The sequence below is a fragment of the Heterodontus francisci genome, chromosome 26 (genome assembly GCF_036365525.1).
Source record: "Heterodontus francisci isolate sHetFra1 chromosome 26, sHetFra1.hap1, whole genome shotgun sequence".
NCBI classification, from domain to species: Eukaryota; Metazoa; Chordata; class Chondrichthyes; order Heterodontiformes; family Heterodontidae; genus Heterodontus; species Heterodontus francisci.
The window spans coordinates 10,167,594-10,182,276 of NC_090396.1; the positions used below are offsets into that span (position 1 = coordinate 10,167,594).

Sequence of the window (14,683 nt, forward strand, 5' to 3'; positions counted from 1 at the left end):
AATGAAGTACTTTTTGAACTGTAGTCACTGTTGTAATTTAGGAAACATGGCAGCCAGTTGCACACAGCAAGATCCCACAAACAGCAATGTGATAATCAGAAATCTGTTTTTGTGATGTTAATTAAAGGATAAATATTGGCCAGGACACCAGGGAGAACTCCCGTCTCTTCTTCGAAACAGTGCCGTAGGATCTTTTACATCCATCTGAGAGGACAGACAGGGCCTCAATTTAACGTCTCATCTGAAAGACTACACCTCCGACAGTGCAGCACTCCGTCAGTACTGCACTGGAGTGTCAGCCTGGATTATGTGCTCAAGGGACTAAGAAAGGCCAGCATTGAAGCTCAGGTGTACTATAGAGCCCTCCCCTTTCCCTCATCCCCTTGGGATGGATCCATTCCATTCCCAGTTACAGAGCATCTCTGTCTTTAGCCCATTACCTCATTCATCACTTTATCAGCTTTTCACAATGTCACTGGTAAGTCCAACTCTGGTTGCCCTGAGAAGCTGGTGATGAGATACCGGCTTGGACCACTGCTTTGGTACAACTGAGTTGCTGGCTTGGCCACTTCAGAGAGCTGTTAAGAGTCAACCATGTTGGTATGGGACTGGAGTCACATACAGGCCCAGACCAGGTAAGGATGGCAGGTTTCCTTCCCTAAAGGATATTAGTGAACCAGGTGGGTTTTATACAACAATCCGATAGCTTCATGGTCACGTTTACTGTTCCCAGCTTTTTGACTGGATTTTTTAAAACTGAATTCAAATTCTCAAACAGCTGTGAGATTTGAACTCCTGTTTCTAGATTACTCGTCCAGTGACATAGTCACTACACTACTGGAACGCAGCTAACTGGCAGTACACAAAACCCCACTGCCTGGACTGCTCAAAAATTAGCTTTAGGGTATTTTTCAACTCCTCACACCCAGCCACCGAGAGCTGATGTGAAAATTCAATGTGCTGCTCATAACTTCCCAACTATTAATTTTCTCTACCTGCCTGTTATCCGTACCGTTCTGGAACAGACTCGAGGGGCTGAATGGCCTCCCGCTGTTCCAATCTACTGAACTGAATTTCAAGACATCTCACTGCCAGCTTCAGTCTTTCCCTTGTCTAAATCCAAATCATTTCTTTCTTCCTTACAGGAAGCATTTGAAAAATGCCGCCTCTTGCCTTGATTGGTTTTCCCTGTGTCAGCCAGTACGTTTGAACTGCAATCATTGTTGTAATGTAGGAGACTCAACTCATACTGTTGGACAGAAGTTAAACTAATTTGGCAAAGGGAGGGAGGAAACAGAAAAGAGCTGGTGATGGAACTACCATCCCTGGACAATGCAAAGGATAGCCCAGACTCCAAAAGTCACAGGGTATTAATTTCCACAGAGGGTCTGTCCCAATTACCACCCACCCCCCCCATTCTCTGACCGCAGTGTAAGACCAGGCCAACACTGGCTTTATCTCAGAGCCCATTCATTGGATCATGTAGTGATGGACCAGTGAATGTGATGCCATTACAGCTCAACAGTCTGCCTAAACCAACAACTTCATCAGTAGAAAAATGGTTGTTACTGTGAATGACAGTACATCCTCTGTTTTAACAGGGAGCATATGGGACAACAGAGAACAGTCCAGTCACCTTTCAGGGATTCCCAATGGATGAAGTGAAACGGAAACTAGAGACAGTTGGATACGTTTCACCCCACATCGAGGTAAGATTGTGGCAGTTCAGTTAGTTGCTGATGAACTGTATATTTAAGTTGGCATGGCTTCATTTCTCTCTCCTGCCCCTCCTCTTCCTCCTTTTTACCTTCTACCCCTTTTGCTCTCTTCCCTTCTCTGCTTTGACCTTTATCTTTTCATTCTTTCCTTTCTCTCTTTTTTACTCTTGTTCTCCGTCTCTCTCTCTCTTTCTCGTTCTCTCTCGTTCTTGCTCTTTCCCCCTTCTTGCATTTCCTTTCATCGTTGTTTCTTTCACTCCCCCTCTTCTTCTCTCTCCTTTATATTTCCCCATATATCCTTATCACTATTTGCTATCTCTCTGTCTCCTCCCCCACTATCTCTTCCCCTCCCTGACTGGTTTGGTACTATATCTGGCAACACTTCTCTGCTTCTTGGTTGTGAGTGAGGCACCAGTTCACTTCCTCAGGCCCTGCCTGACTCTCTCGACAAACAAAAGGTGAGTTCAGCTCTGAGTCAGTGCCATGGTTACCGCTGGCTGCAGCTCTCCTTGCTAGGATGTTGTGTTATGTCAAAGGTCGTATAAAGCAGAGCTGCTGCAGTTAAAGGCCGGCTTGGATCTGTAAATGAAACCCGACCCGATCCCGACAGAACCACATCTGACTCCGAGCCCGACCTGGCCCGAGTCCTTTCATTTTTTCCCACGCCCAACCCTACCTTCTGTTTTTCACTTTGTTGCTTATCTGCACAAGCTTAAAATAACTATAAAGAAACCACCTTTCTAGTCCAAAAAGTACATTAACATTGGAGCCACTTACCGGAGGTGGTGCTGGAGAGTGTCTGACCTGACCCAAGCCCGAATGCCGGACCCGGAAGTGCGACCCGACCCGAACCCGACACATGTCGTCAGGGTCGGGTCGGGTAGTAGGCCTTTAGCTGCAGTTACTCTTTCTCCCTGGTGTATCTTTGCTGCTGCTGGTTATTTCTCACTAAATGCTTGCAGAAATTTAAATGTCTGGAGCGATCGAACAGTGTTGCCAATTCTGGTTGGCTATATTTCATCACATGACACTCCACCACCAACTGCCCCACCCCACACTCCAGGCATTGGTCACCTGGCATGCCAATCTTCAAAGGCACTGCATTCTCAGGCCAATTGGAAAGCAAACTGACTCAGTCAAACAACCCTTTTTTCCAACTTTAATTGTGCAAAAGTATTATGAAATCAAAAAAAACTTTTTAAAATGTCCCAAGATTTTTCTCATGGGTTGCTTGCAGCAGTGTCCTTGAGATTAATATACGACTCCTCTGGACCTATATCAAGGTATTCTAATCTGTGTTACAGGCCAAAATTGTGCATCTCCAAACTGAAGAAGTCCTTCCTTTGAACACGGCGGGGGAGCTTTGGATCCGCGGATACAGTGTTATGTTGCGGTACTGGAACGAACCGGAAAAGACAAAGGAAAGTATCACACCAGAGGGCTGGTACAAAACAGGGTGAGTCAACTCTGCCTAGCTTTCAGTAGGACTAGAGGGTCACTGGATGGCTGAATGAGCAATTGGCCTGCCTGCTGTGACACTGAGTCATTTCGACCAGTTAAGTCACAGACTTCAGGTCTGGTCTTGGCCGATCACTGCAATGGGGCTCAGTTTGTCCAGCCCAGGTTCCTTCTTTGTTTGGTATCCAGGGATCTGGGCTGGACACTGCACATGTGGACACTAGGCAGCCACAACAACAGCTTGTATTTATATAATGCCTTGTACATAATAAAACAGGGACATTATGAAACAGAACTTAACATCAAGCTAGATATTAGGGCAGATGGGCAAAGATTTGGTCAAAGAGTACGTTTTAATGAGCGCCTTAAAGGAGCAAAGCAAGGTGGAGAGTTGGAGAGCTTTAGGGAGGGAATTCTAGAGCTTGGGGCCTAGGCAGCTAAAGGCATGGCTTCCAATGGTGGAAAAATTAAAATCAGGGATGTTCAAGAGATTAGAATTGGAGGAGTGCAGATATCTTGACCGGTTTGTAGGGCTGGATGAGATTACAGAGATAGGGAGAGGCATGGCCATGGAGGGGTTTGAAAACAAGGATGGGAATTTTAAAATTGAAACATTGCTTAACCGGGAGCCATTGTAGGTCAATGAGCACAGAGGGTAATAGGTGAACAGGATTTGGTGCGAGTTAGGACACGGAAAGCAGAGTTTTGGATGACCTCATGTTTACAGAAGGTAGAATATGGGAGGGTGGCCAGGAGTGCATTGGAATAGTCAAGTCTAGAGGCAACAAAGGCATGTATGAGGGTTTCAGCAGCACATGAGCTGAGACGGGGCAGAGTCAGGTGATGTTATGAAGGTGGAAATAGGCGATCTTAGTGATGGTGTAAATATGTGGTCAGAAGCTCATCTCGGGGTCAAATCTGGCAAAAAGGGGATTAGGTCCAAGATGCCATCCACAGATTCACTATCCAGGTTTAGACATGAGGAGTTGGCACCTGGGTGTGGGGATCTGCTGCCTGCAATAACCAACAGTTAGTGGTTTGTATGATTTGCTGGAGGATAGTGGTTTATCATTTTACACATAACTGACAATCTTTCAGACTTCAGCTGATAGTTTTTAAACCCAAGAGCAGAGCAATGTGTAATTGGGGTGAATATGGAGACACTGACAGAGCTTTACATACTTACTCCAAGTAAAGAGTCTTGGAGAGGACGAGCTAAGCAAGAACCTACATATGTAAGTACATGCACACAGCACTAGTGACTGGGAGCTGGGGAGCAGTGAGTGAGTCAGTGTGCTGTCCTAGCCTTGTAAATAAAGCATACATTTGGAATACACCCTCTCATCACCATCATTGCACGTGCCAGAGATAGAAACACTGTCATTTATGATATTAATAGTTCATATTTATCATATTATCCAAACTGCTCTGTTAGATTCCAGCTTGTAACTTAGTTCCAAATATTTGTTGATTTCCAATTAACCATTAATCCTATTATTGTCAATTCCCCCCACCCCCTCTCTTTAGTGAAGACTTTGTTCTCTACTGAGATATCTCTGGATCTTCCAGGATACACATGCTAGAATATCCCTACTGGGGTACTCCTGCCATGATAGTCCTACTGGGATATCCCTACTGGGATACTCCTGCCACAATACTCCTACTGGGATATCCCTACTGGGGTAATCCTGCCACAATACTCCTACTGGGATATCCCTACTGGGATACTCCTGCCACAATACTCCTACTGGGATATCCCTACTGGGATACTCCTGCCACAATACTCCTACTGGGATATCCCTACTGGGGTAATCCTGCCACAATACTCCTACTGGGATATCCCTTTAGGGATATTGAGGTCAGTTATAGCACCCATACACTTTCCATGGCTGAGAACAGCTAACTGAGTCTTGGCCAGGAATCAAACCTGAGATATCATGCTCCATGTGGCTCGGATACTCATTAACTTTACCAAGGGAAGGGCAGTAGCCCCCACTCCCCTGATCATTGACCCATAGAATGACAGCAGTAAACAGTACCCTTGACTGTTGATAATCTCAGGTCAAATTTGGATGAATGCAATGTTAATTAAAAGGTTGTGCACTTCCAGCGATATTGCCACACTCGACTCGTACGGTTACTGCCAGATCGTTGGTCGATGTAAAGACATGGTCATCCGTGGAGGAGAGAATATTTACCCTGCAGAAGTGGAAGCATTTCTACACACATATCCCAAAATACACGAAGTCCAGGTAAGTGACAAACTCAGGCTATATTAATGGAGGTGTAGTACACTTGCTGGCAGCAACTCTCACAGGATGGCTCCCTGATTGTATTAGTGGAGGTGTAGTGTTTTCACTTCCCTTATCAAGCTGGGATACAAGCAATCCGGAGCAAGTGACATATCCACTCTAGCATAGCCAGCCTTTCTAGTTCATCCCGCCTATCAATTTTCACCCTACCATTACCTCTACCATCTCCACTTCTACTGATATTTTCTCAACATTCTCTTCCTTGGTAAACACTGATACAGAGTACTCATTAAGTATTCTAGCCTTGCCTTACACCTCTAACCATATATCACCCTCGTTCTCCCTAATAGGACGCACTCTGCTGCTTACTAGCCGCTTACTATTTACATGCCAGTAGATGATTTTGAGGTTCCCTTTTATGTTAACTGCCATTCTATTCTTGTATTCTCTCTTTGCCAATCTTACTCATCACTTCCCCTCTCAACTTACTGTATTTGACCCTGGTTCTCACTTGAAGAATTCACCTGACATGTATTATACACCCTCTTTTTCTGTTTCATCATATTCTCCCTCGTCATCCAAGAAGCACAGGATTGGTTCCCCTTACCTTTCACCCTTGTTGGAATGTACCTATCCTATAGCTGAAACATTTCCTCATTAAAGCTCACCCAATGCTCCGTTGCAGTTTTTCCTGTCTGTCTTTGGTTCCATTTTACCCTGACTAGATCCCCTCTCATCCCATTGAAGTTAGCCCTCTACTAATTTAGAAGTTCTACTTTAGTTTGTTCCTTACTCTTCTCCATTGCTAATCTAAACTTTATGATACAATGATCACTCTTACCCAAGTATTCTTCCACAGACAGTTGATCCACTTGCCCCACCTCATTTCCCAGCACCAGATCCAGCAATGCCTGCTTCCTAGTTGGTCCAAGAACATACTGATCATGGAAATTCTCCTGAACACATTTCAGAAATTCTTACCCTCCTTATCCTTTACTGTAACATTATCCCAATCAATATTTGGTTTTTTAGTTCTTGCACATTGCTTTGATTTCCCTGTCTCATACTTCTCTGGATTGAATTCCATTTTCCACTTTTCTGCCCACCTGATCGGTCCATTGACATCTTCCTGCAGCTTTCTTCCTCACTATTAACAACACGGCCAATTTTTGTATCTTCTGCAAACTTCTTAATCGTGCCCCTTACATTTAAGGCTCAATCATTGATATATACCACAAATAGCAAGGGACCAAGTACTGAGCCGTGCGGAACCCCATTGGAAACAGCCTTCCAGTCACAAAAACACCCATCGATCATTATCCTTCGCTTCCTGCCACTGAGCCAGTTGTGGATCCAACTTGTCACTTTCCCTTAAATCCCATGAGCTTTTTCTGACCAGTGTGCCATGTGGGACCTTGCCAAAAGCCTTGAGAAAAATCCATGGAGACTACATCAAATGCACTGCCATCATCGACCCTCCTTGTTACTTCCTCAAAAAATTAAATCAAGTTAGTCAGACATAGCCTTCCCTTAACAAATCCGTGTTGACTGTCCGTGATTAATCTGTGCTTCTCTAAATGACAATTTATACTATCTCTCAGAATGTTTTCCAGTAATTTTTCCACCACTGAGATTAGACTGACTGGCCTGTAATTATTCAGTCTATCCATCATCCACCAGTCTCATCCTATTGTCCCTTTTTGAACAATGGTACAATGTTAGCTGTGCTCCAGCACCACACCTGGAGCCAGAGAGGATTGTAAAATGATGGTCAGCGCTTCCACTATTTCTTCCTTGCTTCTCTTAACAGCCTAGGATACATTTCATCCGGGCCTGGTGTTTTATCCACTTTTACAGATACTAAACACCTTAATATTTCCTCCCTCATTATGTTTATCCTGCCCAATATTTCACATTCCTCCTGCTTATCTACAATGTCTGCTTCATCCCTCTCTTTTGTGAAAACTGACGCCAAGTATTCACTAAGAATCATGCCCACGTCTTCCACCTCCACACATGCTACCTTTTTGGTTTCTAATTGGCCCATCTCTTTCCTTAGTTGTCCTCATGCTTTTTATGTATCTATAAAACATCTTTGGGTTTTCCTTGATCTTACTTGCCAATATTGTTTCATGCCCTCTCTTTGCTTTCCTAATTTCCTTTTTAATTGCACCCCTGCACTTTCTAAACTCCTCTAGACTTTCTGCAGTATTGAATCTTTGGCATCTAATATAAGCTTTCCTTTTTTGCCTTATCCTACTCTATGCTTTTTGATATCCAGGGGGGTCTAGCTTTGGGAGTCCCACCCTTTTCCTTTGTGGGAACATATTTGATCTGAACCATCTCTATCTCCTTGAGTTCCTCCCACTGCTCTGACATTGATTTACCTTCAAGCAGCTGTTTCCAGTTCACGTTTACCAAATCTCAATTTAGTAAAATTGGCCTTTCCCCAGTTTGAAACCTTTACTCTTGGTCTATCTTTATCCTTTTCCATATCTATTCTAAATCTAGCTGAATTATGATCACTACCACTAAAATGCTCTCCAACTAATACCCCTTTCATTTCTGAAAACTAAGTCCGGACTGTCCCTTCTCTTATTGGACTTGCTACTGTTATCACCAAGTGAGGAAGGTGTCTCAGAGTCTGTTATTGTCTTCACCTGGTCTTATTGTAACAGGGTTTAATTTTAAACACACTGTGTTTTGAGCTTCCCCCTTTGTGAATCCTTGTTCACAGCTTTCCAATTATAAGACAAAGAAATGAGCACAAACAGGCTTTCTTGGGTTTAAAGAGGAAAAGTGAAATTTATTAAACTTAAGCTCTAATACAGTTCACGCCTACAGATATATGACGCGCCCACACTAGTATGAACACGATATACATGCAGATAGCGACAGAAAAGAGAAGAAAAGATAAAGTGGAACAGTTTGAGGCAATATCTTGTTACTGTGCTTCGCTGTAGTCCTTGATTGAAGATATGGTCTTGCGTTTCGTTGGGGCCCAGTATTCTTCTTAAACCTTGTTCACATAGGAGACTTTTCTCTCTTTGAGTTTACGTGTCTTCAATGGTTTCTGAAGCTGGTGGGAGCGAGATGAGGGCAGACAGGAGAGGTCTTATCAAACCAGGAGCCAGGAGCTGTCTCAATTCAAAGTTTGCTTTTCCAGTTTAAAACTCCCCTAGTTGGCCAGCAGGTGGTCAGGTGACTGACTGGTTTGACCAGGTCTCTTCTGTGTATTGGGGTGGGGACTGGTTCCCTTTGTTTCCACATTGTCTGGTACTATGCAAATGTCTTTCCAGTCAGCGGCTTGCAATGTTTAACTTTTAATGTTCATGTGGCGGAATAATGTGTGCCTCAGTCTTGGCAGGTGGGGGGTTTGTCTAACACTACATACTGGCTAAAAAAGTTCTCCTGAATGATTTTAAGAATTCTTGTAGAGTTCCTGTAGCTCAGTAAATGGGTTGGGGTGGTTAGAATATAGGAACAGAAGTAGGCCATTCAGCCCATCGAGCCTGCCCCACCATTCAATACGATCATGGCCGATCATCTACGTCAATGCCTTTTTCCCACACAATACTCATATTCTCTTTATGTCATTACTATTTAGAAATCTGTCAATCCCTGCTTTAAACATACTCAATGACTGAGCTTCCAAGCCCTCTGGGGTAGAGAATTCCAAAGATTCACAACCCTCTGAGTAAAGATATTTCTCCTCATCTTTGTCCTAAGTGGCTTCCCCATTATTTTGAAATATTGACCCTTGGTTCTAGATTCCCCAACTAAGGGAAACATCTTAGCTGCATCTACCCTGTCTGTCCCTTTAAGTATTTTGTAGGATTCAATGAGATCACTTCTCATTCTTCAAAACGCTAGAGAATACAGGCCCAGTTTCCCTAATCTCTCTTCATAGGACTCTCCTGCCATCCCAGGAACAAGTCTGGTGAACCTTTGTTGCACTCCCTCTATGGCAATAATATCCTTCGTAAGGTAAGGGAACCAAAACTGCACACAGTAGTCAAAGTGCAGCCTAACCAAGGTTCTATACATTTGAAGCTAGACTTCACTACTCCTGTACACAAGTCCTCTTGCGATAAAGGCGAACATACCATTCGCTTTCTTAATTGCTTGCTGCACCTGCATGTTAGCTTTCAATGACTTATTGACAAGGACACCCAGGTCCCTTGTACATCTACATTTTCTAATCTCTTAACATTTAAGAAATACTCTGCACATCTGTTCCTCCTACCAAAGTGGATAACCTCACATTTTTCCACATTATATTCCATCTGCCATGTTCTTGCCCACTCACGAAGTCTGTCCAAATCCCCTTGAAGCCACTTTGCATCTCCCTCACAATGTACATTCCCACCACCTCTGTGTCATCCATGAACTTGGAAATACTGCATTTGGTCCCCACATCCAAATCATTGATATATATTGTGAACAGCTGGGGCTCAAGCACTGATCCGTGCGGTACCCCACTAATCACAGCCTGCCAACGCGAGAATGACCCGTTTATTCCTACACTCTGCTTTCTGCCTGTTAACCAACCTTTAACACATGCCAGTATATTACCTCCTATCCCATGTGCTTTAATTTTACTAACCAACCTCCTGTGGGGGACTTTATCAAAGACCTTCTGAAAATCCAAGTATACTACATCCACCAACTCCCCTTTATCAATGGTGGTGGATAATTAAACAACTAACTGGAGGAGGTGGCTTCACAAATATCCCATCCTCAATGATGGGGGAGCCCAGCACATCAGTGCAAAAGATCAGGCTGAAGCATTTGCAACAATCTTCAGCCAGAAGTGCTGAGTTGATGATCCAGCTCGGCCTCCTCCTGAAGTCCCCAGTATCACAGATGCCAGACTTCAGCCAATTCGATTCACTCCACATGATATCCACTGAAGGCACTGGATACTGCAAAGGCTATGGGCCCTGACAATATTCCAGCAATAGTACTGAAGACCTGTGCTCCAGAACTTGCCGTGCCCCTAGCCAAGCTGTTCCAGTACAGCTACAACACTGGCATCTACCCGGCAATGTGGAAAATTGCCCAGGTATGTCCTGTACACAAAAAGCAAGACAAGACCAACCCGGCCAATTACCGCCCTATCAGTATGCTGTCAATCATCAGTAACGTGATGGAAGGTGTCATCGACAGTGCTATCAAGCGGCACTTGCTTAACAATAACCTGCCCAGTGACACTCAGTTTGGGTTCCACCAGGGCCACTCAGCTCCTGACCTAATTACAGCCTTGGTTCAAACATGGACAAAAGGGCTGAACTCAAGAGGTGAGGTGAGAGTGACTGCCCTTGACATCAAGGCAGCATTTGACCAAGCATGGCTTCAAGTAGCCCTAGCAAAACTGAAGTCGATGGGAATACTCTACACTGGTTGGAGTCATACCTAGCACAAAGGAAGATGGTTGTGGTTAGAGTCATAGAGAGATACAGCACTGAAACAGGTCCTTCAACCCACTGAGTCTATGCCAACCATCAATCACCCATTTATACTAATCCTACATTAATCTCATGTCCCCTACCACATCCCCACAATTCTCCTACCACCTACCGACACTCGGGGCAATCTACAATGGCCAATTTACCTATCAATCTGCAAGTCTTTGGCTGTGGGAGAAAACCAGAGCACCTGGCGGAAACCCACACGGTCACAGGGAGAACTTGCAAACTCCACACAGGCAGTACCCAGAATCGAACCCAGGTTGCTGGAGCTGTGAGGCTGCGGTACTAACCGCTGCGCCACTCTGCTACTGTTGGACATCATTCATCTCAGCTCCAGGACATCACTGCAGGAGTTCCTCAGGGTAGTGTCCTAGGCCCAACCATCTTCAGAAGCTTCATCAATGATCTTCCTTCAATCACAAGATCAGAAGTGGGGATGTTCGCTGATGATTGCACAATGTTCAGCACCATTCACGACTCCTCAGTCACTAAAGCAGTCCATGTAGAAATGCAGCAAGACCTGGACAATATCCAGGCTTGGGCTGATAAGTGCCAAATAACATTCGCGCCACACAAGTGCCAGGCAATGACCATCTCCAGCGAGAGATAATCTAACCATCTCTCCTTGACATTCAATGGCATTATAATCACTGAATCCCCCACTCTCAACATCCTAGGGGCTACCGTTGATCGGAAACTGAACTGGAGTAGCCATATAAATACCGTGGCTACAAGAGCAGGTCAGAGGCTCCTGACTCCCCAAAGCCTGTCCACCATCTACAAGGCACAAGTCAGGAGTGTGATGGAATACTCTCCACTTGCCTGGATGGGTGCAGCTCCAACAACACTCAAGAAGCTTGATACTATCCAGGACAAAGCAGCCCACTTGTTTGACACCCCATCCACAAACATTCACTCCCTCCACCACCGATGCAGAGTGGCAGCAGTGTGTACCATCTACAAGATGCACTGCAGCAACGCACCAAAGCTTCTTAGACAGCACCTTCTAAACCCACGACCTCTACCAACTAGAAGGACAAGAGCAGCAGATGTATGGGAATACCACCACCTGCAAGTTCCCCTCCAAGTCACACACCATCCTGACTTGGAACTATATCGCAGTTCCTTCACTGTCGCTGGGTCAAAATCCTGGAACTCCCTTCCTAACAGCACTGTGGGTATACCTACCTCACATGGACTACAGCGGTTCAAGAAGGCAGCTCACCACCACCTTCTCAAGGGCAATTAGGGATGGGCAATAAATGCTGGTCTAGCCAGTGACGCCCACATCCCATGAATGAATTTTTTAAAAGTTCTGTTCGTAACATCCTCAAAAAACTCGAACAGGTTCATCAAACATGATTTCCCATTCATAAATCCATGTTGACTATGCCCAATCAGATCCTTATTATCCATAGATCACATCCTTCAGAATAGATTCGACCATTTTCCCTACAACCGATGTAAGGCTAACAGGGCTATAATTCCCTGTTTTCTCTCTCCCTCCCTGAGTAAATAGTGGGATGACATTTGCTACCTTCCAATCTGCAGGAACCGTTCCAGAATCTATAGAATTAGGAAGATGATCACCAATGAATCCACTATCTCCATCTTCAACACTGTGGGATGTAGAATATCAGGTCCTGGGGACTGATCAATCTCCAGCTCCATCAATTTCCCCAATACAACCTTTTAACTAATACTAATTTCCTTCAATTCCTCATTCCCCCTAATCCCTTGGATTACTCATTCTGGGAGATTTCTTGTGTCTTCCTCATTATAAATTCTCTTGACTCTGCCTGTAATGGACCCACATTTGCCTTAGCCAAACATTTCCATTTTACGTACCTATAGAAGCTTTTACAGTCTGTTTTTATATATTTTGCTAGCTTACATTCATATTCTATTTTCCCTTTCTTTATCAGTTTCTTCGCTCTCCTTTGCTGTATTCTAAAATCCTCCCAATCCTCAGGTTTACTACTCTTTCTGGCAACTTTATAAGCCTTTTCTTTTCATCTTATACAATCCTTAACTTTCTTTGTTGTACACGATTGACTGCCTTTACTTTTGGGGTTTTTGTGCCTTAAAGGAATGTATAGTTGCTGTAAGCTATGTAATATTTCTTTGAAGACTATCCATTGCCTATGTACTGTCATACCTTTCCCAATCCACCTCAGCCAATTTGCCCCATACCTTCATAATTTCCTTTGTTCAAATTTAACACTCTGGCTTCAGATTGAATACCTCGCTTTCAAATATAATGTAAAATTCTATCATATTATGGTCACTCATCCCTAAATCTCTTTTACAATAAGATTATTAATTAGCCGTTTCTCATTACATAATACTAGATCTAAAATAGCCAGTTCTCTAGTTGGTTCCTCAACATACTGCTCTAGAAAACCATCCCTAACACACTCCAGAAACTCGTCCTCCACAGCATTAGTGCTCATTCGGTTACCCAGTCTATATGCAGATTGAAGTCACGTATGATTATTGTAGGACCCATGCCACATGCTTCTCTAATCTCCTGATTAATGCCATGCAACACACTACCACTACTGTTTGGTGGCCTATAAACAACTCCTACCAATGTTTGCTGCTCCTTGCGGTTTCTTAGCTCCACCCAAACAGATTCCACATTTTCTTTTTCCGATTCGAGATCCTCCCTTACTAATGTACTGATCCCATCCCTTATTATCAGCGCAACACCACCTCCTTTTCCTTTTTGCCTGTCCTTCCTAAATGTCAAATATCCTAGAATATTCAGTTCCCAGTATTGTTGCGAATGCTGTGTGCATTCAGGTAGAGTGCCTCTAACTTTGTCTTCTTGACATGATTCTGTATTCTAAGCCTAGTTGATGCTCAATGCAGACTGTTTGATTGTTAGTTGTGACTGTTTGATGGGGGGCTAATACCGGAACACACAAAACAGGAACAGGAGTGGACCATATGGCCCATCGAACCTGCTCCAGCATTCAATACAATCATGGTTGATCTGAGGATTCAACTCCACTTTCCCGCCGCTCCCCATATCCCTTGATTCCCCGAGAGACCAAAAACCTCTCTATCCCAGCCTTGAATATATTCAATGATGGAGCATCCACAACTCGCTGGGGTAGAGAATTCCAAAGATTCACAACCATTTGAGCGAAGTAATTTCTCCTCATCTCAGTCCTGAATAATCAACCCCTTATCCTGAGACTGTATCCCCATGTTTTAGATTCTCCGACCAACAGAAATAATCTCTCAGTGTTTACTCTATCCAGCCTCTTCAGACTCTTGTATGTTTCAATGAGATTGCCTGTCATTCTTCTAAACTCCGGAGAATACAGGCCCAATTTACTCAGCTTATCATCATAGGACAACTACCTCATCCCAGGGACCAATTTAGTGAACCTTCACTGCACTGCCTCCAGAGCAAGTATATCCTTTCTTAAATATGGAGACCAAAACTGCACACAGTATTACAGGTGTGGTCTCACCAAAAGCCTTTTCCATTGTAGCAAGACTTCTTTATTCCTCTACTCCAATCCCCTTGCACTAAAGGTCAACATGCCATTTGCCTTCCTAATTGTTTGCTGCACCTGTATGCTAACTTTCTGTGTTCATTGTACAAGCACACCCAAGTCTCTTTGAATATCCACACTGACAAATTTCACACCTTTTAAAAAATATGCTGCTTTTCTATTTTTACAACCAAAGTGAATAACTTCACACTTCCCTACATTATACTCCATTTGCCATCTTGTTACCCACTCACTTAACCTGTCTATATCTCTTT

General features: G+C 43.9%; 1 protein-coding gene across 1 annotated transcript in view; it reads left to right on the top strand.

The window, feature by feature from the left end:
• acsf2 (acyl-CoA synthetase family member 2) overlaps positions 1-14,683 on the top strand; it is a 358,345-nt gene that overhangs the window by 283,679 nt on the left and 59,983 nt on the right. Inside the window, exons 11-13 of the mRNA XM_068057776.1 lie at positions 1,602-1,709; positions 3,023-3,174; positions 5,287-5,428. Coding sequence (XP_067913877.1) covers positions 1,602-1,709; positions 3,023-3,174; positions 5,287-5,428 — 402 coding nt within the window. The remainder of the gene's footprint in view (positions 1-1,601; positions 1,710-3,022; positions 3,175-5,286; positions 5,429-14,683) is intronic.